Source organism: Fundulus heteroclitus, chromosome 5, assembly GCF_011125445.2.
Source record: "Fundulus heteroclitus isolate FHET01 chromosome 5, MU-UCD_Fhet_4.1, whole genome shotgun sequence".
NCBI classification, from domain to species: domain Eukaryota; kingdom Metazoa; phylum Chordata; class Actinopteri; order Cyprinodontiformes; family Fundulidae; genus Fundulus; species Fundulus heteroclitus.
The window spans coordinates 28,395,427-28,423,046 of NC_046365.1; the positions used below are offsets into that span (position 1 = coordinate 28,395,427).

Below are 27,620 nucleotides of genomic sequence, written 5' to 3' on the forward strand. Positions count from 1 at the left end.
AAACCCCAGAAGAAGAAGAAGAAGAAGAAGAAGAAGTCGTCGTGTAGCATTATCTACCTGATATCTGATGTATCTGTTTTCTGTTTTTAAACGGGTTGACAGTTGTCAGACTGTATTAGTTGACCAAGCTGTTTTCTGTATATGGTGAAGTGAATAGTGCTGCCATCGTACCGTGTTCAGACAAACCAACTAACCACAGGACGTGTTTCAACTGATCCAAAATGTACACTCTGCTGTCTGGATTATACAAGTACATGTTTCAGAAGGACGAATACTGCGTGTTGATCCTGGGTCTGGATAACGCAGGAAAGACGGTATGTCCTCTCCCATCAGTTTGCTTTTCTTGTTCGTCTTACTTTGAAATTGGCGTTAGTGTATCCGGTTGATTATCTCTGCATTTAGGACGAAAATACATACATGCATACATAAATGTGCGAAACAGTTGTTTTAAATGTTCTAAAATGCTGATCGGATCTTTCCAACACAAACCCCAGCCCGATGTCTGTGTTCTCCGCAGGTCTTGTTAAAGGTCGGTCTTTACAAGACGAATATTAAAGTCAGGATGATCAAAATTGTTTCCATTTACTGAATGCCAGAAAAATGTCAAATGCAATGATTGAGGGATTAAAAAAAAAAAAAAAACTTTATTCAAATTCAGAAGTTGACATACATTATTTGGTGAATTTATCTTCTTTAACTAGGTTCAAATATTTTTCATGTTGCTGGTTTCCCCATGAGGCGAGGCGTATGTACCCACAGAGACACCTCCAGTTAACACAGATGGTATAAATGAACTTTTCAGAAGCTTTCAAAGCAGTGACAGCATTGGTCTTACACAACCTGTTGAAAAACAAAGTCATTTCAGTGTAAACTCCTTAATTTCATAAACCTAATACAAAGCCACCCTTTATCTTTGTTCGGGCGTTTAGAAAATAGAACTAATGTTGCAAATTCTAAGTGACCTAGAACAGCAAGTTTATTCTGATTCAGGGTCAGATGGTGAGGAAGAAGTATTGATGGTTATTGACTTTTTTTATTGATGGCAATAAATAAATATATACAATATTTCATTTAGGTTTAGAATTTACTTGTGGTGGTGGGCATTACGAAGTGGCTTTGAACTGCACAGTGTAGCATGGTACTTGATGAGCATGTTCAGAATAAACTAGTCAAAGGATTATGAACTCTTATTTATTACAGAACACCTTAATATCAATGTAACTTAGAAATAATGTAGTTATTTACTTATTAAACAAATAATTCTCAGCATGAACAACTTTTTCAAATGAAATGTTCAGAATTTCAGTTGTAAAACTATTTTCAAAGATGACAGTTTTTTTTCTATAACTATTGCAGAAAATCTTCAATATCAATAAATAACTTAGAAGTAAATGTAGCTATACACATATTAAACAAATGATGAATGAACAACCAAAAAAAATATACTGAGATTGTCTTCAAATTTCTAATTGTAAACCTATTTACAAAAGTTGACAGTTTCTGTCTGAGCAATGAATCTTTCTTTGCTTTGAAAAAAAAAGGCTCTAAGGCCTGCCTAGAAAGGCTTCAGGGGCACGTCCATTTATACTAATTCTCAAACATGCAGAAGGTGCATAACCATTTTGGAATATAGCATAAGAGAAAATAAACAATTTCCCCATTGTGCTCTCTTACATTATGGCTTAAAATCACTTACCCTGACGAGAAGTCTTGTTCACAATTTACTCTTAAAGGGGAAGTCCGGTCAACAAGGAAAAAATCAGGGGACCATTAGCTATAACTAAAACTAATATGTTTGTGGTTATTTAATGAGCTTATCTTTAATCAATAAGAAAATAAAAATATAAATTGGCATCTGGATCACTGCGTATGGGGGCGGCCATTACTGCCCATTTTTGGGCAGTAAGGGCCGTCTGACATCACATCCTGTGACGTGGAAAAGCAGAAGCGGCGACAGCATTTCTTCCCGCTTTCAATGCAAAGTCAATAGGAGCCGTTCTACACAGCTGCGATCATCAACAATTTTATCGGATTTCCAGAGGACTTCACCACTGACTTTCGCAAGAGCTATTGTTACAGCAACAATGCCCACGTGTGTGGCCATTGGATGTTCCAACACAACTGTTAAAAGTGGAAAAAAACATTACTTATTTCAACTTTCCGATTCATGAGCCACCGGGCTCGTCGCTGGATTGCCAACTTGAAGAGAGCGGATTTGCCATCTAACTTCTGGCCAGAGAGAAAACACGTCATATGCAGCGACCATTTCAAAGAAGAATATTTTGAACGTGACATGAGAGCGAGGATTTTCGGTAAGTTATTTTTTAATTTAGAATTTGCGGGGATGGTTACCGACCAGAGGGGCGGAGGAATACCACATGTGATGTGGTATCCCTCCGCCCCAGCATGTGCTGGAACGCTTTTATATTTTAATATTTATACAATAATGACCACCTGCCCTATTTACTAGGGGGCAAATATAACTCAAGTCACTTCAGCGCGATCTCTCCTCCGCTGCAGCGCCGGTAAAGCCGTGCTGCGGCGGAGCGCGCACACACACACGTGCGTATATATATATCTTGGGGGGCCCGACTGAGTTTGCACTGGAAATAGGTACGGCTGGATTCCGTCAAAAGTCCGGTTTCTGTCAAGAAAGTCTTCTAAAAAAAATCCATATCGCTATCAGATGATGATAGCTCCACGGAACTCCCATCACTGTCACTAAGTACTTCATCACTCTCTGCTTCGTACAGAGCACCAGTCGTCGCCATCTTGGAAAATAGTGCGTCGTTGCTCAACAGCGGGTCCGCTGAGTGACGTCACAAAATAGGAAGTGACAGTACTTTTCTTGACCAAGATGGATTCCTCCACATAAAGGCAGAGGCGAGGTGGACAGACTGGTGACCGGAGGTCTGGGTGGTGGTAATTTGCCGAGGAGCTGGGCAAGCGCTGCTTTGATGTTCCATTCTAGCTCCTCAAACAGCCCAGACACTCCGAGGAGCGACAGAAGCCCCATCTGGTTTTCCAAGCAGCCCCGCACGCCTTTAACCTCCTCTATCCGTTTCCTGGGTGGGCTGAGCGTTGGGAAGGCCCTCAAACTTTCTTGGAGCTGATTCCAAAAACGCTCCGCCGCGTCTCGTAGGGCGAGCTCACCATGTGAACTCTGTGTGGGCGTCGGGTTCAACTTTGACTGGGTCATGCTGTCAGGATTTGTTCTGATGAACCCGAACACCACCACACACAGAGCTGCGTTTAAGGAGCTTTATCGAAGGCTTTGAGTAATGGAGATGGTGACCAAAGACTGTACCGGACTGGAGCAGACGAGTGGAGGTGGAGATGGCTGAGGGTGGAGACACGGCGGAGCTGGAGCAGGTAGTCGGCTGAGCAAGGCATCCGAGGTAGGGATCTCAGGCAAGAAGGCGCAGAAAGCACAGGCAAGTTGACGTGTGAGACTCAGGCAGGGAACAAGGTAAGAATGCAGATGACCCAGTGGCGAAGAGCAGACTGAAGTGAGCTTATATAGGAAGGCTTGCAGGTGGAAACAGTTCAGGATGATTAGAGCCTGACAGGTGTGGATGATTAAGTAGAGTGGAGTCAGAGCTGGGCTGTTGGAAGGAAGGTGCCGGAACTGTCCAGGGTATAGAACTGAACCCTGACATATATATATATATATCGCCTTATCAATTGGTTGTCCCACATGCCAGTCATTTTGACGTGCTTACGTAACGCCACTGTCCGTGCTGATTACTTCTAGTTTCTGCTTGCTGGCTGACATAAATCAGATTAAATTGGGAAATACCTCCTCTGTAATGTGCAGAAGGTTAATGTGTTTTCTGGAACACCTTAAACAGCATTGCAAGGTGGGGCAAAACATGAGCTTGTAGATAAAGTGCAGCAACATATCTGTAGGTTGCACAGAATGTGAACAGTCCTCTGCCCACTGGACACTTTCTAATGTTTTCAATTTAATTTATATAGCGCCCATTCACAACAAAGGTTATCTTATACCACCTTACAAATAGAGCAGTCTAAACCTGCCCTTTATTCTATTATTAATAGTTGGACCCAACAGATCCCATCAAGAGCAAGTACTTGACAATAGAGGCAAGGAAAAACATCCTTTTAAAGGTGCATAACCACGTTATTTGACTTTTTTATTTATTTATATGTTAGTAGCTCACTCTGGTTGTATACAAAGATTTTATGAAAGATTATCACGTCATGCTGGTGTATTAGTTATTATTTTGCTGTTTCACGCTTTGTTTTTGCTCAATTTGTTTGTAAAAAAAGCCTTACATGTTTCTTTTTAATAACAGAGGAAGTACATCCCTAAGCATTCGGAGCAGGGAATAAAACGAGAAAGTGGCTAATGGTTATTAGCATCTCCCAGCGAAAATATAAATAAATAAGTAAAAATTAAAAGTAAGACTCCAACAGGAAAAAAAAGTGTTTGGGTCCAAATTATTTCATCATAGTCATAAGCTACCACAATAAGAGGGCAATGATGAAAGCTGTCACCGATTTGTGACTGGTGTAATCCGTGAACAGCTGATGAAAGTGCACCTGTTCACAGCCCTCGATGCTTCATTTGGTGATGTGTTTTCTGTGATTAAACAAACTTTTCTGTGATTAAACCCAAAATGTATCCATTTTTTTCTTTATCTGTGGGGCAGTGGCGTTCAGAACTTGTTACCATGTCATAACAGTTCTGTTAGATGCAGGTTGTAGAAGTTGTCAGATATTCTTTCTAAATATCTGATACTGCCACATATTGATCGCAGGTTATCTTTGGTCACAAGATGCTAAAAAACCCATCCTAGAATCAGTGTCACTGTGCAACAGCCAAAGATTTCGCCACGATTTTCCCACAGTCTTGTCTTTCGTTTGTGATGGCCGAAAATTGCAGTGTGTGCAGGGCATAAGAAGGCAGAAACAAGACATGAGTGTCTGCTCCTGTTTGTTCAAAAAAGTGTTGTGCTCAACTAGTGCTCTCATATTCGACAGCATGTCTGCGTGCTGAGCCCTCTCATAAAACAACGGTAACTAAGACTGGAAAAGAGAAGCCCGTATGACACCAAACCGTACTAGCAGTGTTGTTTATTTAGCAGATATGGGGTTTAGCTATAAATTCTGCGATTACAGCCACGTTTTTCGCTTAGCAGAAATCATAAGGCCCTAGCAACTAGCTACTTTATCAACAGCTTATATTTTAAACAGTCAGCCGAACAGTATGGGGGAAAACAGTTTACTTACTTGCTATGAAATAGTAACTTTTCACTCTTAGTTGTAGGTGCATAAAGTAGTTTAAATTACTGAAGATCCCAGAGCTGATGCTACGAGATGCACGTCTGTTTAACGAGGTGGGAGGGCTAGAGGACGGATGGTATATGTGCGCTGTATAAAAAGCCCAGATATATTTTCGGAACCTCTCAACCTTGCGCACTAGCTCAGGCTCCTTCCCCACCAGAGAGGTGACATTCCACGTCCCAAGAGCCAGCTTCTGCAGCCGACGTGCCCCACTTCCAGGCCTGGCTCTGGGTTGGGGCCCTGGCGACCCGCGTCCGGGCGAGGGAACATGATATCCATTTATGGTACTCATCATAAGGGGCTTTTGGGCTGCTCTTTGTCTGGTCCCTAACCTAGGACCTGTCTGCCTTGGGTGACCCTACTAGGGGCATAAAACCCCTGACAGCATAGCTCCTAGGGTCATTGGGACACTCAAACCCCTCCACCACGGTAAGGTGGCAGCCCAGGGAGGGGATGTTGAGTGAATAATGTCTGTTATAATCCATATAACTAGGGCTGGACGATAATTCAATAACAATATATATCGATCGATAGACGTGTGGCGTGATAGAAAAAAAAAGAGTTGATAAAAATTCGATAGACAGTTTTCCTTCCTTTAAGCCTATCATATTAGTTGATGCTACAGTCACTTCCTCCTGTCAACCAATTGTAATCGCAGACCCAGGCACGCCGTCACAAAGCGCTGCCCTCTCAAACCACAACACAGAGCACGTGAATATGTCGCAGCAAGGAGTGGCAGAGGAAAGGGTCCCAAAACTGGGTTTTACTAGTTCGCCAGTCTGACAGAAATAAACCACAGTGATTTGTAAAACTTGCAAGGAACCGGTAAAAACAAAGTCTGGTAACGCAACCAACTTGTTTCATCACGTAAGCCGCTCAACCGCTCACACCCCCATCCGCGTCTTCTTAGGAATCTTCTGGAAGTTCTTCCAAAACAAAGCAGGTATAGCAGCTAAACTAGGCTCCCTTCTTTGTGATAAAATTAAAAAGCGTCCAAGCGGCATAAGGACATCACACATGCAGTAACGTGCTTCATAGTGATGGAAATGCTGCAGTTGTCTGCAGTTGAAAAACCTGGCTTCAAACAATTACTCGCCACTCTTGATCCGCAATATAAAGTTCCAGGACGCAAGTGTTTCTCTAACAGCGCTCCCTAAATCGTACAACTAGTGCAGAAAATCAGTGCAAAATGAGCTGCAATCAATCCCACGCCACAACCTCGGACCTCAGCCCTGCGTCAGCCTCTCAATTATGAAACCTGAGAAGTAACTAGTGTACTATTCCCACCTAAATAGGCTATTTTATTTATTTATTTGGTATATTTATTTTGGTCATTTTAATGGTCACTTTAGTTTATTCTTTGTCAGTATTTAATAACATAACTCAGGTCTCTTAAGTTATTTTTCTTTAAAAAAATTCTGTTATGGTTAAAAATGTTGGTTAAATAAAGATTTAATTGGAATTCTGTGTTTGTGTTCTTTATTAAAATTAAATCATTTAGCAATATCATAAAATGTCCAGGCAGAGCTGCACATAAAATATGGTTTTAAATATTTTCAATAATTATCGATATCGATCAATATGCATTTTTTTTTTTATCGATAATCTTTTTTTTCTATATCGTCCAGCCCTACATATAATTAATTGTTGCTTTCTCTCTGCCTGCAGACCTTTCTGGAACAGACAAAGACGAAGTTTAGTAAAAACTACAAGGGAATGAATCTTTCCAAAGTCACAACAACGGTTGGTTTAAACAGTAAGTTGCTGTTGAAATGACGCTTTACTGTCTGTGAGAATAGGTGGTCTTACTTTAAACTGCAGCTTCATGTGCTTTGATCACAATCACAGTTTTGTTTCTGCTTGTTAAATTTGGAGTCACTCTTTGTGCTTTCAGCGGAGTGTGTCTGTCTCAGTGCTATGGAGATGAGATTTTTACGTCAAAGGATGGAGAGGTTTTAGAGGGCATTTACGCTTAACCACAGATGTTCTAAAGGGGCGACCCCAAAATAGCCATGTTTCTGCAGAGATTGTTCCCTCCACACACACTACACATCTGTACACTCATATGCAGAGTAAATACAATAAACAAAAGGAAAGTAAAAGAACACTAAATGCGTTGATGTTCACTTTAAAATCACTGTCAGGTTTTGATTCACTCAGCAGTGAATTAAGATATTAGATATTGTAATGCCAGTTCAGACATGACGGACTGCGTTTCCCATGATGCAATGTGGTCAGAATGGCCACCAACTCCCATCATGCAACGCGGCCCAAAATGGCCGCCGCCCTGGCAACCGATAACGTTGCTAGGCAAAGTTGATAAAACTCGTTTACACACGACAATCTCCCTTCTTCCCTGGCACACCGCCAACCTGAGAAGACACACAGCTGTTTCACTTCGTTGGGGTAATCCCACGCCACGTGCTCGATAACTTCGCTGGACCGAAGGTTGTTGAAGCAAACTTATCCCTGCATTAGCAGGAGGTCAACTTTAAAAGTACTCTTTAATTCCCTCTGATCAAAAGACTGAGAGCCGCCTTATCTCCCAGTGATCTAAAAAGGACCCCACTTTGTCTGGCCAACAAAGCGACTGTAAGCCCAGAGGAAGAGACAAAGGAGCCTCCTCATCCCGTCCCCGCTGCTGCTCGCTCCTGCCTACAACCGCCGCCGCGCAGTCAAGACTCGTTCAGGACGCCGCGTTACTCGGAGCGCTCACGGACCCAGCCGGGACAGCCCTGATTCACAAGTAACGCGGTTCTCCCCTTTTTATTTCTTTTTCACCCACAGCGTGTTTCAGATGTGCCTGGGCAGGTGTAGGAACTTAGGTTAATGTTTTACTCCAAGACGGAGTTGGGTTTATTTTGCTGGATATTTTCTTTGTATGTGCATGCGTTTGTGAAAGCGACTTTGCCTGTGTTTGATTTTGTGGTTCGTAAAGACCCCGCTGCGGGTCCTGCTGTAACTCTTTTTCCGAATTCTTCCATCTTTTTTCTCTCTCTCTTTGTTTCCATCTTTGCTTTCCGCTTATCAGCAGTTCAATCTCTTTGTTAGAGATCAGTTTGCGGTTTGTTTAAACTGTTCAGTCAGCCGTTCCCCTCTGGCCGAGGCACCGCCCCGCTTTAGTGTAAGCGCTGACTGCATCATCAGCACCTCCCCTCACGCATCACGCAAGCTTGTCAATCATACGTCATCATAGTCGCCACCTTGGGAGGGTGTCGGGTGACTGAACTGTAGGTAGCTTAGCTGAACTAGTTTGTAAGACATCAAAGCGTCCAGTGGGACTCTCAAAGCCGTCCTGTCTGTCAATGCTGCTACGTCAGATGCCGATGTTTTGAAGGTGGTGTTAAACAACCGTGAGCTGGACTTAGATTTGCCAACCGCTCATTTTAATCCATTGTTTATTTTTGTTTTGTTCTTTTATTTCCACATATATATATTTTGCTTGTTTAATTTTAGTAGTGAGTAAGATTTCCAAGGTTGTTCAATCAGAGAATTACTGTAACAGGGAATTGCTTTTGGTTCAATAAAAACAACAACTGCGGAATAGAAATTGTTTTGTGTTCAATCCAATTCACAGTTGCATGGTTATTCAGAATTCAGAGCTACCTCCTTTTGGAAGTTAACATATGATATTAATACAGAGACACTATCATTGGATGGGTGATAAGGAATAAGGATTTAAACTCTAATTGCAGTTATATTGGGGTTCGCACAGTCTGCCGGAAAAACCTCGTCGGTTAAAATCCGACCAGATCATTTATTCCAGCATAAATGAGTTCATAACAGCTGGTTAATTAATGCATTAGTAGTATAAATCATTACAAGCTTCTAGCTAACATCACCACCATTTGAACTATATTTTGCTATAGTGGAATTTTGAGTTGAATGACTTATTACTTATATTATAATACCAAATTATAACTAGAACTGCAAGCAGTTATTAACGGGTTCCAAGCCCACGCACCGCCCCCTTTGAGCATGTTCCTGGACTTCAGCATTCCATCCCATAGCATCTGGTGGAAAAACTGGAACATCTGGGCTTCAGCACACCCCTTTCACCACTTCCTCACCTCCTGAGCACTGTCGGTCCGGGTCTGACAGACCACCTCTGATGTCATCACCCTCAGCACAGGCTCCCCTCAGGGCTGCATCCGGAGCCCCTTGCTGTTTACTCTGATGACACACGACTGCACCCCCAGGTTCACACCCAATCACATCATGAAGTTCGCAGATGACATAAACTCATCAACAGCTCAGCTGTGGAGGTGTTTAGCAGCACCAAGTTCCTTTCCTGGGGGTGCACATCACGGTCAATCTCACCTGGTCTGTGAACACCACGTCACTGGTGAATAGGGCACAGAAGCGCTTGTACCTCCTGCAGAGGATGAGGAGAGCCCACCTGTCCCCGCACATTCCCACAACCTTCTACAGAAGTACCATAGAGAGCATTCTGACCAGCTGTCTCTCTGTGTGGTGTGGAGGCGGCAGCACCTCCGACTGGTGGAAAATGAGGAGAGTGGTGGGGACAGCAGAAGGGATCATAGGGGCTCCTCTTTCCTCCATTAAGGACATTTCATCCCAGCGCTGCATGTCCCCAGCCCATAGCATCAACAGAGACCCTCAAACCCCCACCATGAACTGTTCCCCATATATATATATATATATATATATATATATATATATATATATATATATATATATATATATATATATATATATATATATATATAATGAATGTTCTTCATTTACAGTGACCCTTTAAACCATTAATGCTATTACTCCTTTTCATGACAACTCATAATATATGAATTACATGTTTCCCGTAACTTATACCTTTTTATTCTAAGTTCAACCAAGATATTCTCTTCTTATCCTTGTAGCTTGTAGTGTTAAATAAGACTAAAATCGTTTCATTTGAATCAAGGTATGCAGATGTTGATAGATATATCTATCTATCAGTGACGTGCGGTAGGGTTCATAGCTGGTGAAGCACTGACATCATCAGTCAGATTTACAAATATATACACTCTACAAAGTAGACTCATTGCAAAGTGCTGAAGGAGACTGGTTGAGCCAAATCAATTAACCAAGAGACATGGAAAAAATATTGATTATTTGTTAAAAAAATAAATAAAACTAAATTATTTGTCATTTGATTGGTAGCAGTTTATGAGTTATGATGGATTTCTAACTAACCTACATTACGCACATTTCATTACAAAAACAAAACATGAATAATTATCGCTGTCTTACCTCTACTTAGAAATGAAGTGCAGCTGCGCTCTTTCTGAACAAAAATATCGGTCACTTTCCGGTAAAAGTTCTTTTTATCTTGTTCAGTTTTAAAAGTTTCTCAGTCTCAGTGGAGCTCACTGCCAGGGAGGAAAGCCTTCCTTTATCAGTCCTGTTCCAGCTGTATGTTTAGAGTCTTTTTAGTGCTTTACTTGTTTAGCAAAACTCGCTAATAACACATCCATAACTTGCTTTGACTCTACTATTTGGGGATCAGAGCGGTGCCCCTTGAGCGCCCCCTGCCTAGAGGCCAAGGAACTGCCGGCCTCACCTACAACCAGCTCTTTGGCTTTTATGATCGCCCATCAGCACACGAAAACACATAGTTTAATGACCAAAACACAATTCGTAATCCACATATATTAAATTATGGAAAATCAGTTCATCAATGTTTGAACAATTGAATTTATGATCTAGAGACAGGAAGATGCATTCACGGAATGGAAGTCAGCGCAGTTAACATGGGATTGCGCAATCCCAGGGGAGGCCAAGATCGCTGGCTTGGTGGCGCTTCACTATCAAGCACCACCAAGGATTTACGTTAAAAATAGCCAAAAGTCTTCGATTTTAAAGAGAATATGATTAAAAAAAATAAGGAAATTAGATTAAAAAACAATTATTATTACAAATGACTGCGTGAATCACAATATATATTGTTATCATTATTCTATATTTTCTATCTTTCCATGATTGCCTCCCCTGAATGCATGTCACTGCTATCTATAACTATAACCCATAACCTTTACACAACATTCGCATATTTGCTCATTTTGCATCATTGCATCTCCAACTAGCATTACAAATGCTGTCGAACTCTGTTTCTAAATGCATTCTCGCACAAATGCCCTTTGCACAATCAATTCAGTACATACAAATGGTTTTAAAAATACTTACCTGTACACTGTGACTTTCTCATGCATTGTTTACACTTCAATTGTTTACTTTTAAATCACTGCTGCACCTTATATTGTAATTTAAATTGACTGTAATTTACAAGCTGTATTCTTGCACAAATTGCCCTCTGCACAATCAATTCTGCATATACAAATGTTTTTTAAAAATACACACCTGTACACTGTGACTTCTCCTGATTTGTTTGCATTTCAATTGTTTACTTCAAATCACTGCTGCACCTTATACTGTAATTTATTTTACTGCAATTTACAAGCTGTATGCAACAGAATTTTGTTCTGTACGCACTCTGTGCATACAAACTGACAAATAAAGTTTTCTAATTCTCTCTAAGTCTATCTATCTATCTATCCATATTATATTATAGCGTTACTTTTCGAATAAGTCTGATCCATATCTGAACTATGGATCTTTGCAAATGTTCTTGCCATTACTTCTACTTTTTATTCATTTGTTAATGCTGTTCCTTCTTCATGTTTTAGAACTGGATATGTTCTCTCTGATCTATTTCCCTTCATTTTCTTAATCATTCCTCATACCTCAGCTATAGAAGTTGTTCTGCCTATTGAATCACAAAAATCTCTCCATTTTGTCTTCTTTGCCTTCTAAATAACTTTCCTTGCTTCTGCTTGATCTTTTTTATATTCAATTACATTTTTTAAATTATGTGTTCTTTTCAAAACTCTAAAAGCTATCCTCCCATTTCAAGTCTCTGCTCCGCTTAGAGAAAAAAAAAAGGATGTCACGTCACTTCCGGTGATGTGCCCAAATATGGGCATAATGGCCGCCCTGTTCACAGTTCTGGATGGCAGAGCTCTCGATGATGAGAGCTGTAAACTGATCACAAACTTCATAAATTTGTTAAAATTCAACGGTTTGCTCTAAAATTCTGAAAATATTCATGAATGTCCAAGAGTGTTTTATCTAACCACACGATTTTTTTGATGGTCATTAAAAAAATGGATTTAGAGAAAAAAAATATTAAACTTTATAATCTTGTATCATTAATTTTTAAAATCTTGTAAATTGGTCAAAATCGCCTGGATTTTTACCAAACTGAAAGACATGGTTATTCTGGCTGTGCTTTACAGATAGAGGCCATTTTTATTGGGATTGACCAATATTTGTGGAAAATACATTGATTTCTCCATTTTACAAACTTTGAAAAAAACAGAGTGTGGCACTTTCAAACACTGGAATACATGCAGTAAGAGAATTGTTGCACCTTATTCAAGGAATACATCCTGAAAATCTGAGCTTGTTACACCACACAAGTGATTTTAGGTGAATCTTTGAAGTTTTCAAGTTTTTTTCCACACTTTTGGAAATAGGCCCCGCCCACTTGTTTCAATAAATACCATATTTAATACTTTAGTTAAGGGCAATGTCTGGAAGGGAATGAAGAAGGTTTTGTAAAAATCCGATCAGCCATTCTTGCGTAGTAGATTTCTTGACATCACAGCGCCCCCTAGAGACGGACGATCCTCAAATGTGGGTCACATGTGCAAAATCTTATTTGGACAATGGGTTATGAAGGACATGTCAAAATCTGTTATGGTTTTACAATAATCAGCAATTACATTTAGAGCTAGCTAGCTAACAATCACTTATTTTAGCGTTACTTTTCGAAAAAGTCAAAATTCAAAAATCCGCCGCGATAACTTTTTTTATTTGTCCATGACACGCTTATATATAAAGTTTTGCGCGGATTGCACAAAAAATGTAGGAGGAGATTAACAAGAAAGGTCCAACCTTTGTAGCCATGTAGCGTGAAAACCAGCTGGGAAACGAAGGGTGTGCCAATTCACTTTATTTTGCAGAATCATCCAATAAACAAATTGATGTGAAGTTTTTGAGTGTAGGACCAGTAGTTCGGTGGTTATAGGCCAAAGTACAGTTAACTTTAAGCAGTGACAGGTGGGAATCCTCTGATAAAGCAGGGACTGTCTGTAGTATTACACTAATGTGATCTGAAAAAAGACCCCACATATTTTCATCAAAATCTGTTAAAACTGCAGAATCATTGTGTGTTATTTCTCCTTACCTGTTGTGCAGATTATGTGATTACTCTAAATGCTTGAAATAGTTCTGTTGTCCTGGAACATTGCTAATGGATCTTTTACTTTTCTTTACAGTCGGCACAATTGATGTTGGCAAGGCTCGCCTAATGTTCTGGGATCTGGGAGGCCAGGAGGAACTACAGTCTCTGTGGGACAAAGTACGTTACAAAAGAAGCACCGACTGTAGGAACTGTTCGTTAATATAACAATGACACAATCAGAGCCTGCTCTCAAAGGTCTGGGCCTGCAAAGATGTTAAACAAACTTGAACTAAAATAAAATGCTGTTGCATATCTAACTACTGAGGATGAATATTTCAAGTTATTTAAATTGTTTAAAAACCCTTTCCCCCAAAACACATTGAAAGACAAGAACATAAAGAACCCAGAACACCTTGTTTTAATTTTGTCCTTTGCTCCTGCATTTCAGTCTCAAAAACTTTAAATGATTTTGTTGCTGGAAAAACCAAACTGTTCTAACTTGAAGCTGAGCAATAAAAACACAAGAGTTCACTACAGATAGGAACACGGCCCCGTGCTCATGTCTTCTACTCCCACAGAGCTGCCTAACTCTTCAGATACTTTCTCATTCACAAAGAATCCTGTTCGACTGTGTAAACTCTGTGTGCAGCTCGGGTTGAGGAAGGATGTAATCCATCCCACCTATCAGCACCGCTGGTATCTGCAGGAGCAAGGAACCGCTTCAGAGATGAGAACATGGCACTCTTCCCATGACTTTCATAAATTAGCCATAGTTTTTAGTTATTACCTGGTAGGCATAAACCTTGAAACAACAGATCCAGAAGTAGCATGTTTGAGTGAGTGAAACACAGGTAATAAGAGCTCCTTTCTTACATTCTGTCATAATGAATTTGCTGTCAGTTCTGGCTTTACAAAGTCACATAAACATGCCAGAGTTCCACCAGTTCTGCTCTGATTTCATTGAACTCTCCCTTGTGAGATGGAAACTTGACTTTCCACGGCTTGCAGTGGACCTCTTTCTGCAGCAGGGCATGCCTGTCTCTCTGTGAAGAGATGAGCATTATCAAGTTGAAAGTTTTACAAGTCGCTGGTAGCACAGGAGCTTTTTATCTGTTCCATGGCAGTTGTCATTCAGCTCAGGCCATAACCCCTTTATGGTGGCAACACATGAGTCTTGTTAAAAAAAACTGTTGCACGTTCTCTTTGTATACTATAACATGTCTCACTGTGTTATAGGCCTGGTGGGCCTATAAGACAGTGGAGGAAACCCTGGAACCTGTATAGATTTTCTTTTTACATTCTGAATGGGATTAATTTCCACTGTTATACTGATGACACTCAGCTATATTTATCCATAAATCCTGATGAATCGAACCAATTACTTCAACTACAGGCATGTCTTGATGACATCAAAAGCTGGATGACCTTAGATTTTCTGCATTTAAATTCTGACAAGACAGAAATTGTAATCTTTGGACCAGTCCTCAAAAAATAAACTTCTTAATGAATCACCTAATCTGGATGGCTTTAATTTGGCCTCTTGGTGTTAATTTTGGTAAATTTAAATCCCATATTAAACAGGTTTCCAGAGTTTCCTTTTTTTACCTCCTGAATATCGCCAAAATTAGAAACATTCTGTCCAGGAGTGATGCTGAAAAACTAGTCCATGCATTTGTTACTTCAAGGCTGGACTATTGTAATTCTTTACTATTAGGAAGTCCACAAAATGCAGTTTAACGTGTTTAGCTGATCCAAAATGCTGCAGCAAGAGTTCTGATGTAAATCCACCTTGTGTGGAAAAAAACTGTGTTTATTTGGCAGATTCGTTTACAAAAGAACGGGTGTAATGAACACCATTAAATCCAAAGTTTTTATATGAGGTACGGCTGATTTATTTGTTGTGGTCTCTTGTCATTCACATACAACAATAAACCGTGAGAACCGACGTGAGTTTTGAAACTGCAAAGCTTTGTCTTAAATGGAAGATCAGACTGCATCTACAGTAAACAGCACAGCGTTCATAGACCAGTGTGATGCATTCGCGACTGTTAGAAAGCTATTGTGCATTCAGGGGCATGGGACATTTCAAACTTACAAAGAAAGAGACATAAAACGGAAAAGAACTTAACTCATACAATAATGTATTTTTCCAGAAAATAGCGTGACCTTTCTAACAATACTTAATGCTCTATACTTGTATTTATGATATTGTTTTTGATTATGCACATCTGCTAGCTTTTTATTCTGAAAATTCTATAATATTACAACAGCAAGTTATCAAAGTTCTTCAAAAGCCTGTTTAAAAGTTCCAAATGGGGCTGCAGATCATACAGCAACAATTGCCCTGTCATTGTTTTAACGGGCAGAATTTGCATTTGCTGACCCTTATCCTTAAACTACACATGGATATACAGGAATAAAGTCATACAAGTGCCAACCCCTCATAGATAGCAGGGGGTGCGTTTTTTGGCAAATGGCTGCTGAAAAATGCACCCCCTATGTTTTTAATCTAAAAATTGTCCCAGACTCATGAAATTCATACTGGTAGCTTGGAACACATTTGTAAACATGTAGGAAATGTTAAATCAGCTACAAGTTTATATTTCAGTAAAATAGCAGGGGGTGCGTTTTTTGGCAAATGTACATGTAAATGTACACTGGCACCGCAGTGGTGGCCAATAGGCCGGAGCGAGGGCTTGCGGCTTTAACATCCTTCATATGCGGCCTATCAGCGTACAAATTAACAGTTACTAACATGGTTTAAAACAAAGAAATACTTTCTCAAGTGCCATGTTGTCTAATATTATTATTATTTTATCTTTTAATTTTGGTTGATTCAATAGTTGTCACACAAGTTGTATTATGTAAATGTCTTTGCACTTTGAAAGCAGCTGAAATTGTAATTTATTTATGTTTTATTTATTTTTGTTCTGAAGGAACAGTATTTTATATATTTACTTGATTTTATAAGCATTTGTTCATGGGACCTAAATGTTCTGAAAATATTGTAATAAATATAATTTAGGACTGCAATGACATGTTTGTCTTTTCGCATTACACACATTTAGTCGATGTTCTTAAACTCAACCGTCATTTTGATTTGTATTTCCATCGTACGTTTGGTCTCAAATTTCATTTAGAAGTGGTATTAAAAGGTCTTAAAAAGTATTAAATTTAACTTGTTTATACTTGTAGACACCCTGTAACATTTGACCCATGTTTTTTTTTCCATCATGTAGTACTATGCAGAGTGTCATGGAGTCATCTATGTGATTGATTCAACTGATGAAGAGCGTCTATCAGAATCAAAGGAGGCTTTTGGTGAGGTTTGACCGCGATCTTTGGTGACTTTATAGTATTAAAAAGATAAAACGGCATTTAACATGACTCGTCGACTTGTTCTTTTCCAGAGAAAATGATCTGCAGTGAGGTATTAGAAGGTGTTCCACTCCTGATTCTTGCCAACAAGCAAGATGTACCGGTACAATAACCTTTATTACTTTGTTTTGACTATCAGACAGAGACGAGGCGCAAATTCACCAAACGTTTGCATGATGTCGTTGCACATTTCTCCCGTTAAAATACAGGAGAAAATCTGCCCCTCTTTATATAGTGTAATTAGCAATGGAGCTTTTATCAAATGACGTCAAATTGCTAAATTTAGAACAGTTCAGTGTGCATGCGTCGTCACCATATTAAATTCGGACAAACAGAGCGGTAAAGCTTGAATAGTTAACATTTGAGTCAAATAGTGAACACATCTGTCCTGAATATTGCCTCAACAGACATATTAGGCCTGTTTACACTACACTTTTTTAACCGAACCGAGACCAGTCCGAGCTTGGTAACCGAGATAACTCTCGTGTGTAAATGGTCAGCAGACTGAACTGAACCGCGCTAGACATAACCGGACCGCGCTAATTGCAGACTAGTTCCTTGGGAGGTCTCGGACTGAGTTTTTTTTATCCCGGTTATCTGATAACGAAGAGCGCATGAGCAGACCGCGTCATCCCAGTCAGCTGTCCGCGGTTTTTGCGGCGTGTCTGGCTGCTGCACGTCCCGATTCACACTCCATTCAGACAAATTTCAGACATTCATAGTAATACTAGCTTCCTTACCGTGCCACACGGTTTCCAGTGATGATTCTGCTTAGCAGCGTGATGAACCTCAGCATCTGTCATTGTTTCCGGCGTCTGTAAATCCTTATTAGACGTTCGTTTGTCTCATCCACTTCCCAAAAGCCGACTCTCTCAAGTAAATTCACCAATGGTTGCCTTCTTCCCCTGACTCTACGCAAACACCGAAATATCACAATATCAAGCATAACATTCTGAATGTTACGGGCGCCGCCATTTTTTTTGCTTGGTTCCGCCTTCAATCCCAGGGAGCAGCAGTACCGCAGATCGTCACTAGGAGGCGAGGAAACCAAGGAACCGAGATAAGCTTGGTGTGTAAACAGTCGGCTCGGCTTGGTTAACTGATCCAAGCTCGGACTGGTCTAAGCATGGATCGGTTTAACAAGGGTAGATTAAGACAAGAATAATATGTCTGTTGACAAGGGTGCAGCAGGAGAAGCCCGCTGGTCCCTGTTCTTCTCCCGCTTTAACCTGTCCATCACCTACCGTCCTGGTTCCAGAAACGTCAAGCCGGACGCCTTGTCCAGACTGTACGCTCCACAAGAGCAGGAGAAGGAACCAGCCCCCATCTTGCCTCCCTCTTGTACGTTTGAAGCCTTACGCTGGGAGTTAGAGAACCGTATCAACCAGGCCTTGCTGTTGGATCCAGATCCCGGTACCGGATCTGCTGGACTCACCTACGTTCCAAGATCTGTGCGCCATGAGGTTCTACGCTGGTGTCACAACTCCAAGTTTTCCGCTCATCCTGGGATCTATAGGACTCAGTGTCAGGTTTCTCGTCGGTTCTGGTAGCCGTCCTGGACCAAGGATGTCTGCGAGTACGTCTGTGCCTTTCCCGTCTGTGCCAGAAGCAAACCCTCCAACAGAGCACAATCCGGATTACTGAACCCACTTCCTGTTCCTTAACGCCCCTGGTACCACATCGCTCTGTACTTCGTCACTGGACTTCGTGCCTCTCAAGGCATGACCACCATCCCCACCGTAGTTGACCGGTTTTCCAAATCATGTCATCTCATCCCCATCCGCAAACCGCCCAACGCTCTACAAACAGCCCAACTTCTCATAAAACACGTCTTTAAGCTCCACGGTGTCCCCACTGACATTCTCTCTGACCGGGGTCCCCAGTTTGTCTCGCAGGTTTGGAAGCACTTCTGTTCTGCTCTCGGTGCCTGTTACATCCTCACGTCAGGTTACCATCCACAAACCAACGGTCAAACAGAAAGAATGAACCAGCAACTTGCAACCACACTCCGTTGTCTTACCTCATCATCCCCTTCGGACTGGAATAAGTTCTTACCCTGGTCAATTCCCATATCTCAACATCCACTGGTCACTCCCCGTTTGAGATTTCTTTAGGTTATCAGCCACCACTCCTCCCGTCTGACGAGCTTCGTATTCCTTACAACTCTGTTCACCAATACATCCTCCGCTGTCAACAAACCTGGAAGGCAACCGAAACCGCTCTACACAACACCGCAGAGCAGAACAGGAAGTTCGCTGACCAACGCCGCGTTCCTGCCCCCCAGTACCACCCTAGTCAGAGGGTCTGGTTATCCTCCAGGGATGTTAACAATCCATCTGCCAAGAAGCTTGCTGCCCGATTCACAGGACCGTATGAAATCACAGAAGTCATCAGCCTGTTGTCTGTTCGTCTCCGATTACCACCTCATTCTCGTGTTCACCCGACTTTCCACGTGTCTTAGATAAAGCCTGTCTTGTCTAGCGAGTTGTCTTTTAATAAACATCTTAAACTGCTCCTTGTTTCCCAACCGTGTCTGCATGTGGGCCAAACACCTAAAAACCATGACAAACAAAACACCACTGCATTGGTATCTGCTGGAGTGACTCTGATACGATGATTGTGACAATATGGAGGTTTTTTTCCCATTGATTTTCCTAAATCCCGAAGGATTGATGAGAAATGTCAGTGATGGAAATTAGCTTGTAACTGAGAGGACTTTACTATGGAATCAGACCAAACATCATACAATCCATGATGCAATACGCCCCCCCCCCTCACACCCCGCTACATTTTGAGGCCCCTACATTTTAACCAACTTTTAAGTTTCCCTAGTGAAGTGTTGTGCCAGCAAGCCATGAGCAAAAATCGTGAACAACATGTAACATGACACTGCTGCATCCACGCAGACACTGGCTCTCACAGCAGGGTGCCCTGCTATGAAGCCAGGCTACTTATCTTTCTTCTTCCTTGTGGACTCCCGAGGAGAGGATCAGCTACCCATGCGGGCCGCATGGGACTCAAAGACTCACAAGAATCTGCAGGGTCAACCAAACTGAGTAAAATGTGCTTTCTGTGAAACTCAGTCCAGTTGCTCCTGTCTGGAACAACAAAGGGGGGAATTCTCTTCGTCCAGAGGACGTGACTGGGATCGGAGAACTGCAGGCTGGATCGAAGCTAAGTCTGCGTAACCAGACGCCGGAGTAACAAATCCATCTGTGCCGAAAACAGCCTGGTTTTGTTTTTCTCAGCTGTTGCAGGAAACTGACTCCAGGTGGCCCAGAGCGGCCTCCCACCAGCAGCCGGCACAGGACCCATTTTCCCAAGCTTAAAAGAAAAGCTCAGCTGAAATCGCCCGCTGCAACCGGGTCAGAGACTGCATGTAGGACCCCGGAGCAGCTTGCTCCAACCACCACGTTTGGCTAGGCCACAGCTGCATGCCTGCTGCTTTCCCTTGGAGTACTTGAACTGCTTCCAACTGGATGCCCAAAGTGAACCGGGTAACATTCGTCCTTCCCGGATACGTGACTACGGTTAGTTTCAAACAAGGTTTGTTTCATTTCACTCCACCATCGTTCAATAGTGCTATGAGCGTTATTACCGCATTAATGGGGAATATTATTGTTGATATAAGGATTAGCTGATTTTAGTGACCGATCGCTACAGCGACGCCTAGGAGAGGTATAATTGCATTAATAAAATCAAGCATTCATAAAGTTTAGTATGAAAATCATTTTGTAAAATGTTATTTCATCAAATGTTTTGTTTAACTCAGGATTTGCATTGTGAATGGGTTGAAACGCATACCAAATGTTCTGAATTAGTTAAGCTAATTTAACCATCCCATGTTCTTTAAGATGAACTTTGGTGCTTTAACTTAGATCTGCAGTTAACCAGGATTCACTGAATTATTCTGATGATGATCAACCATTTTATTTGTCTTTTGTTTCTTTTTGTGTGTACATAGTTCCTTAGCTTATTTTTATCTTCATTTTGCTTTGCTGGTAGAGAGGATTTGTTCATTGAAATATTGTGTTAATTCAGATAAGCAGCATTCTATAGTGATGTTCTCTGAATGTTCATTTTATTTCTGTTAATAAATTCTTGAACTTGAAGAGACGTTGTCGCTCATTTATTCTATTTGTGCGCAGAGTTTGGTGTTAAAAGAGCGCCAGTGCTCGAATAATCCCTTTCAACTATTTTCCTGATATCAGCTCTTGGGCTGATATTCACTGGACAATACCTAACAGTCAGATAGTTATTTATTAAACATTAAATAACTTAAAGCAATGTGTAATGATACAACAGAAGCACGTTGAAATGAACACCCTGGGATGTCATCATCTTTGAAAATTATTAGTATTGCAGTTGCTATTGTAGTTTGTACTCTGTTTGTCCAAACATCCAGGAAACTCAAGCTGTTTCCGGGCAAATTCTACGTCATTTGAGAAAAAAGCCTCATTGGAGTTAGACAGAATACTCTTAACTTGTCAAAGAGTAGTGCTTTTTACAACTTTCAGATTGTGTGAAAGGAAAATGCTCTGCTGAGAACATTTGGACATTTTGTCCCAGAAGAATAAAAAAAGGGTTTAAGAAGAGGCAACCTTGAGCTTTGCTGGCAGGAATGTTGTAAAAGCAGCAATTCATCTGCTCTTCCACTGTGCTTGATGTTTTATGCTGTTGTTTCACTAAGAATAACAACCTCATGATTGCTAATGATTGCAATAGTTGGTAGTTCACATACTGTTGTTGCAAAAATTCAACAATTTCCTTCTTTTGTTATAAACTGATAATCCTTGGATTTAACACCTTTTGTTTAATTGTGAACATAATCTCAATGTCTATAATGAACAGTTGAAATTGTTTTTGTCCTTTGGATTAGATAATAAATGGCAAAAAGGATTATTTGTCTGATAGAACAGAAAAATCTGCAGCTATGATGTGTTTGTAGTGAGTCACCTTAATTTGCCAAGGATGTTGCTTTTGACAGCTTTAATGTTTCTCCCCTGTTCTCAGAACTGTTTGTCAGTGCCCGACATCAAAACAGCCTTCAGTGACTCTGCACCAAAGATCGGCAAGAGAGACTGCTTAGTGCAACCGTGCACTGCCCTCACAGGGTATGAATACTTCTGGGATATAGTGCTGTGCTGTCGGACTGTCCCGTTTTTTCTTTGTTTCTTTGTGTTCGCCTTTTGCCTACCAGTCCGGCGGAACTGGTAGGCAAACACAAAGAAAAGGCGAACACAAAGGCGAACACAAAGAAACTGACGAGTTCTCGACGTATTTTGTTCTTTAGATAAGAATCAGAAATACTGATAACGTATCACAAGATCGTTATAAGAGTAAGTTGATGGTTGATGGTATCAGATTGCCTGATCCATCCAGCAAAAGCCTGAAGGGATGGAGCGAGTCTGTGAAATGCTGGCCAAGTGTTCCGTACGGCGACATATACAGCTACCTTATCAACACGCCAGGCCAGTACACATGAGAGAGCATGAAAGCCATGAAATCACTTGACGGCTACAATTATTTCATATCGAGACATGTTCAGACATGTTTGTGTAACATGCGAAAGTGAAGTCGGACACAAACAGCGCATCAGCAAAGAGAAAGACCCGCCACCGGCAGGTTAAAACAAAGAGGAAAACCCGCCACCGGTAGGTTAAAAAAACATTGTTCACAAAGGATTATTTTGGTGTTTTTGTCTTATTAATCCTTTTCACAGACTCATGCCAGAGGGTTTGCATACATTGTACATGTACTTATATTATTACGAAACAAACGTTTACGTCTTAACTTAAGTATATATCCTATTTTTTATTTATATAATTATTTAAGTAGAACAATGACTAGTGCAAAATTAAGTTGTATTTACCGGAGATGAAGTGTAGAAGGCAAATTCTGTCGTTGTATGATGGCTCCCACAGTCGATTGGGATTGTCTGCCTGCATCCTTTTTATTGAAATTATCCATTTCTTTCTTCTTTCTTTGTCCTTCGGTAAATGAAAGAAACATACATCCGACGATTTGGAATGCCTCTGTGTGCAACCGGGAGCACAGCAAGTCATAGGCATTGTTTAGATTCCAAAAATAAACTAACTAAAAGCACGGTCTAATTCACCCATTTTGTCACGGTGGTTGGCGAGAACAGTACTATTTTTTGTCTACCAGCGGGAACCTGATGTAGCTCGGATGTAGCTCGTGACGTCACGCGTGAATTGGTCTATTGCATCAATATGAGGTGCTGCAGATGTGAAGTAGGAGGGAGCGATTGGAGAGTAGATATTCTGTGACAGTAGAGTTTATAGATTTACTTGGTGATTACGCTTCACCATGGTAGTAATAACTTTTCTTTTACATTTATGATCCATTTCTGATTCCCTGATCAGAATACATAAAAAACTATTTGTGTTCCATAGTTGCTTGCTCTTGACAGACACATATATGGATTTTATCTTTTCAACCTTTTAATGAACCTGATAAAGTCCCCATCAGTTGAAAATCTCTTTTACCACGCTGAAGTCGCTAAGACGTCATCAGACCCTTAGCCCTGGAATGCTCCCCTGGAGCTGCCGAGTGGCAGCGTACTGCTGCTGAGGGATGGGTTAAATAAAGAGGGTGAATTTCATTGGAATGTTGAAATGACAGTAAACATATAAACAACATGCATTATAAATAGATAACTATATGTAAATAACATCCATTATAAAATAGTTGTACCCTGGCACAGAAAGCTGGAAAGCAGGATAACACAGCAGTATTGCCTGGTAGCCATGACAAACACCTCACTCCATGGCATGAGATCATAATGAGTTTGACAAACTTTAGTAAAAATATAACATTTTTACATATCAAGATATTTCTAAAGCTATTTATTTAACATAATCTGTTTGCTTTCAGTGAAAACACATAACAATTATTGCTATCCTTGGAAAGACACAAGATTGATTCTTAATCATAAAACTGCTGTTTGGTTTTCATACACTGACTTTTATAAAAAGATCCCCTTTGTATACTGATGTGCAGTATACATTTTTAAGTGTGTATTGTAACAACAATAATAATAATATGAATTATTACTATTATTTATTTGTCATTTCAACATTCCAATGAAATGTGTTCTCCGCAGTTAACCTGTCCCACAGGGAGCAGTGGACTGCCACTGTACGGTAATCTGGGAGCATTCTGAGGTCTTGCTCAGGGACCAGACTGACAGTCTGTGGGAGTCAAACCCAGAACCTGGTAGCCTCTCCAAGACACAAGCGCACTGATCTCTAACACTAGGCCACCACTCCAACTCGCAGTTATTTTTTTTAAAAGTTAAGAATTGTATTCTAGTCTCTCCGATCTTTAAAGAGTAACAACCTCTACAACATACAAAGCTAACCTTGGCTGGTTACTCAGTTGGGCTGTCCCCTGGGGTTGACAATTCAATTCAATTCAATTTTATTTCTATAGCGCCAAATCATGAAACATGTCATCTCAAGGCACTTTACAAAATCAAGTTCAATCATATTATACAGATTGGGTCAGATTATACAGATTGGTCAAAAATGTCCTATATAAGGAAACCAGTTGATTGCATCAAAGTCCCGACAAGCAGCATTCACTCCTGGGGAACCGTAGAGCCACAGGGAGAGTCGTCTGCATTGTACATGGCTTTGCTGCAATCCCTCATACTGAGCAAGCATGAAGCAACAGTGGGAAGAAAAACTCCCCATTAACGGAAAGGAAAACCTCCGGCAGAACCGGGCTCAGTATGAACGGTCATCTGCCTTGACCGACTGGGGTTACAGAAGACAGAGCAGAGACACAACAAGAGAGACAAAAAAGCACAGAAGCACACATTGATCTAGTAATCTGTTCTACATTAGATGGTAGTAGCGGGTGAGCCGTCTTCTCTAGATGATGTCACAGTTAACAGAACGCCAGACCAGGTGTACCTACTATGAAGAAAAAGAGAGAGAGCAGAAAGTTAAAAGCTGAAATGATGACAGTCATTTCAATGTAATACAATGCAAAACTGGAGAACAGTAGACTGAAGAACAGTAGAAATCAGTAGAGTGAGAAAATTAGACCCTGATGTCCTCCAGCAGCCTAGGCCTATCACAGCACAACTATAGAGATGGCTCAGGGTAACATGAGCCACTCTAACTATAAGCTTTGTCAAAAAGGAAAGTTTTAAGATTAGTCTTAAAAATAGATAGGGTGTCTGCCTCACGGACCAAAACTGGGAGTTGGTTCCATAGGAGAGGAGCCTGATAGCTAAAGGATCTGCCTCCCATTCTACTTTTAGAGACTCTAGGAACCACCAGCAGACCTGCAGTCTGAGAGCGAAGTGCTCTGTTAGGAACATACGGGGTAATCAGAGCTCTGATATATGATGGAGCTTGATTATTAAGGGCTTTATACGTTAGAAGGAGAATTTTAAATTCTATTCTTGATTTAACAGGAAGCCAATGAAGGGAAGCTAAAATTGGAGAAATATGATCCCTCTTGTTGATTTTCATCAGAACTCTTGCCGCAGCATTTTGGATCAGCTGAAGACTTCGAACTGCATTTTGTGGACTTCCTGATAGTAAAGAATTACAATAGTCCAGCCTTGAAGTAACAAATGCATGGACTAGTTTTTCAGCATCACCCCTGGACAGAATGTTTCTAATTTTGGCGATATTCCGGAGGTGAAAAAAGGAAACTCTGGAAATCTGTTTAGTATGGGACTTAAATGACATGTCTTGGTCGAAAACAACACCAAGATTTTTAACTTTATTACCAGAGGCCAAGTTAATGCCATCCAGATTAAGGGATTGATTAAGAACTTTATTTTTTGAAGACTCTGGCCCAAAGATTACAACTTCTGTCTTGTCAGAATTTAAATGCAGGAAATTTAAAGTGATCCAGCTTTTGATGTCATCAAGACATGACTGCAGTCGAAGTAACTGATTGGATTCATCAGGATTTATGGATAAATATAGCTGAGTGTCATCAGCATAACAGTGGAAATTAATCCCATGCTGTCTCATAATTTTGCCAATCGGAAGCATATATATAGTAAATAGAATTGGTCCAAGGACTGAACCCTGTGGTACTCCACAAGTGACCCTAGAGTTTGAGGAAGATTTATTATTAACATGGACAAACTGGAATCTGTCCGACAGATAAGATTTAAACTAGCCTAATGCTTTTCCCTTAATCCCTACAGTATGCTCAAGTCTTTGTAGGAGAATATTGTGATCAACTGTATCAAATGCAGCACTGAGATCTAACAGGACAAGTATAGACACAAGTCCATTATCTGAGGCCATGAGAATATCATTGGTGACCTTCACAGGAGCTGTTTCAGTGCTATGATGAGCTCTAAAGCTTGACTGAAACTCCTCAAGTAGGTCATTACTTTGTAAATGTTCACATAGTTGATTAGCAACTACTTTCTCAAGCCACAACTTATGTCTTTTCAGCTACTATTAGATTCCAAACTGTAGTTTTATAACTCATGACAGAAACATTTAGTTTCGATGTCTTGTGTTTCTAAGTTTTAATTTTAAATTTTTTGTTTACAACTAGACATATCGTCAAACAGACCAATTTTCCTCTGTAAGCTGACCAGCAGTGTACACCAATACTGCCATTCCCACAGCAAGTGATGGAATGGCAGTATTACAGTATATAAACTTTATGGCCCATACAGCTGGGGAAACCTCCGGTCAATCTTGAATTTTCTTGAGCATTTCATTAAAAGGGTTTTCATTTATAGTACACGCACAGGATGCATGTATTATCCCATCACACACACAGACAACAAAGTCAAACGGTGTGCCAAATGCAGAAAGAACAGGGCAAAGTTTGGAGAGAAAACTCTAATAAAATACTCGGGGAAACGTTCTGCCTTTTCCAAATTTTCCCTTGTCTTGCAGGGACGGTGTAAACGAAGGCATTCAGTGGATGGTGAAGTGTGTGGTGAGGAACATCCACCGCCCGCCAAGACAAAAGGACATCACTTAAACTATCGCCAACTCAGCATATTCTGGAAGTGGACTGAGCTTTCTACAAGGACATTCCATGGGACCCTTTGAGCAAATGACATTCTGTCTTTGGTTTTGAATAAGTTTGAAGTTTTCCTCTTTGGACTTTATTGCAGCATGACTGTGCAGGTTGACTTTGCAATGTGGACTTGGGGTGATGTGTTTTGTAGTGATTAGTAGCCTTCTGTAGTCAATTGAGCTCACTAACTGACCAGAAACATTGATATATAACTTCTTCAATAAATACAAAACGTTTTCACTACTTTAGGCAGGTCCAAGCATGTTTGGCTACAAAGCACTAAATCCATCTGGCTGGTTCCACGGTTCCAAATACCTTTTTAAGCAAAATTATGTGTCTCATCTCTGAAGGATGGTACTTTCTGTGTTTTCGTTCAAACAAATGTATTCTCAAAAACAATGCTATTCTTCTGGAAAAAATCCCACCAATGGATAAAAACAGAAAATAGGCCAATGTCCAACAATGTAAAAGGGAGACTGTTCAGCTATGGGAAAGCTTCTCCCTGACTGGAAAAACTAGGCTGGGTGAGAGAAAGTGGGAACTGGCTGCAGAATAACAGATGATTAGAGTCAAATGTGTTTATTATCTTTCTGTCTGATAGTTCTGTATGAATGAATAATAAACATTAAAGTTTACACATTTATATGTTCGA

At 40.7% G+C, this 27,620-nt stretch overlaps 1 protein-coding gene across 1 annotated transcript; it reads left to right on the forward strand.

Annotated features, from left to right (window-relative positions):
- arfrp1 (ADP-ribosylation factor related protein 1) lies at positions 1-27,620 on the forward strand. The gene is made up of 7 exons (XM_036137348.1): positions 1-314; positions 6,976-7,063; positions 13,647-13,729; positions 16,792-16,873; positions 16,963-17,033; positions 21,944-22,044; positions 26,842-27,620. The coding sequence occupies exons 1-7, from the start codon at positions 222-224 to the stop codon at positions 26,927-26,929; spliced, it is 606 nt and encodes a 201-aa protein (XP_035993241.1). The 5' UTR covers positions 1-221; the 3' UTR covers positions 26,930-27,620.

Bases quoted from the DNA above. Each gene is read 5' to 3' on its own strand.
- arfrp1 (XM_036137348.1), top strand. From the start codon at position 222: ATGTACACTCTGCTGTCTGGATTATACAAGTACATGTTTCAGAAGGAC. The intron at 7,064-13,646 runs GTAAGTTGCTGT...TTTTCTTTACAG, and splicing joins AACAACGGTTGGTTTAAACA to TCGGCACAATTGATGTTGGC. The intron at 16,874-16,962 runs GTGAGGTTTGAC...GTTCTTTTCCAG, and splicing joins AGAATCAAAGGAGGCTTTTG to AGAAAATGATCTGCAGTGAG.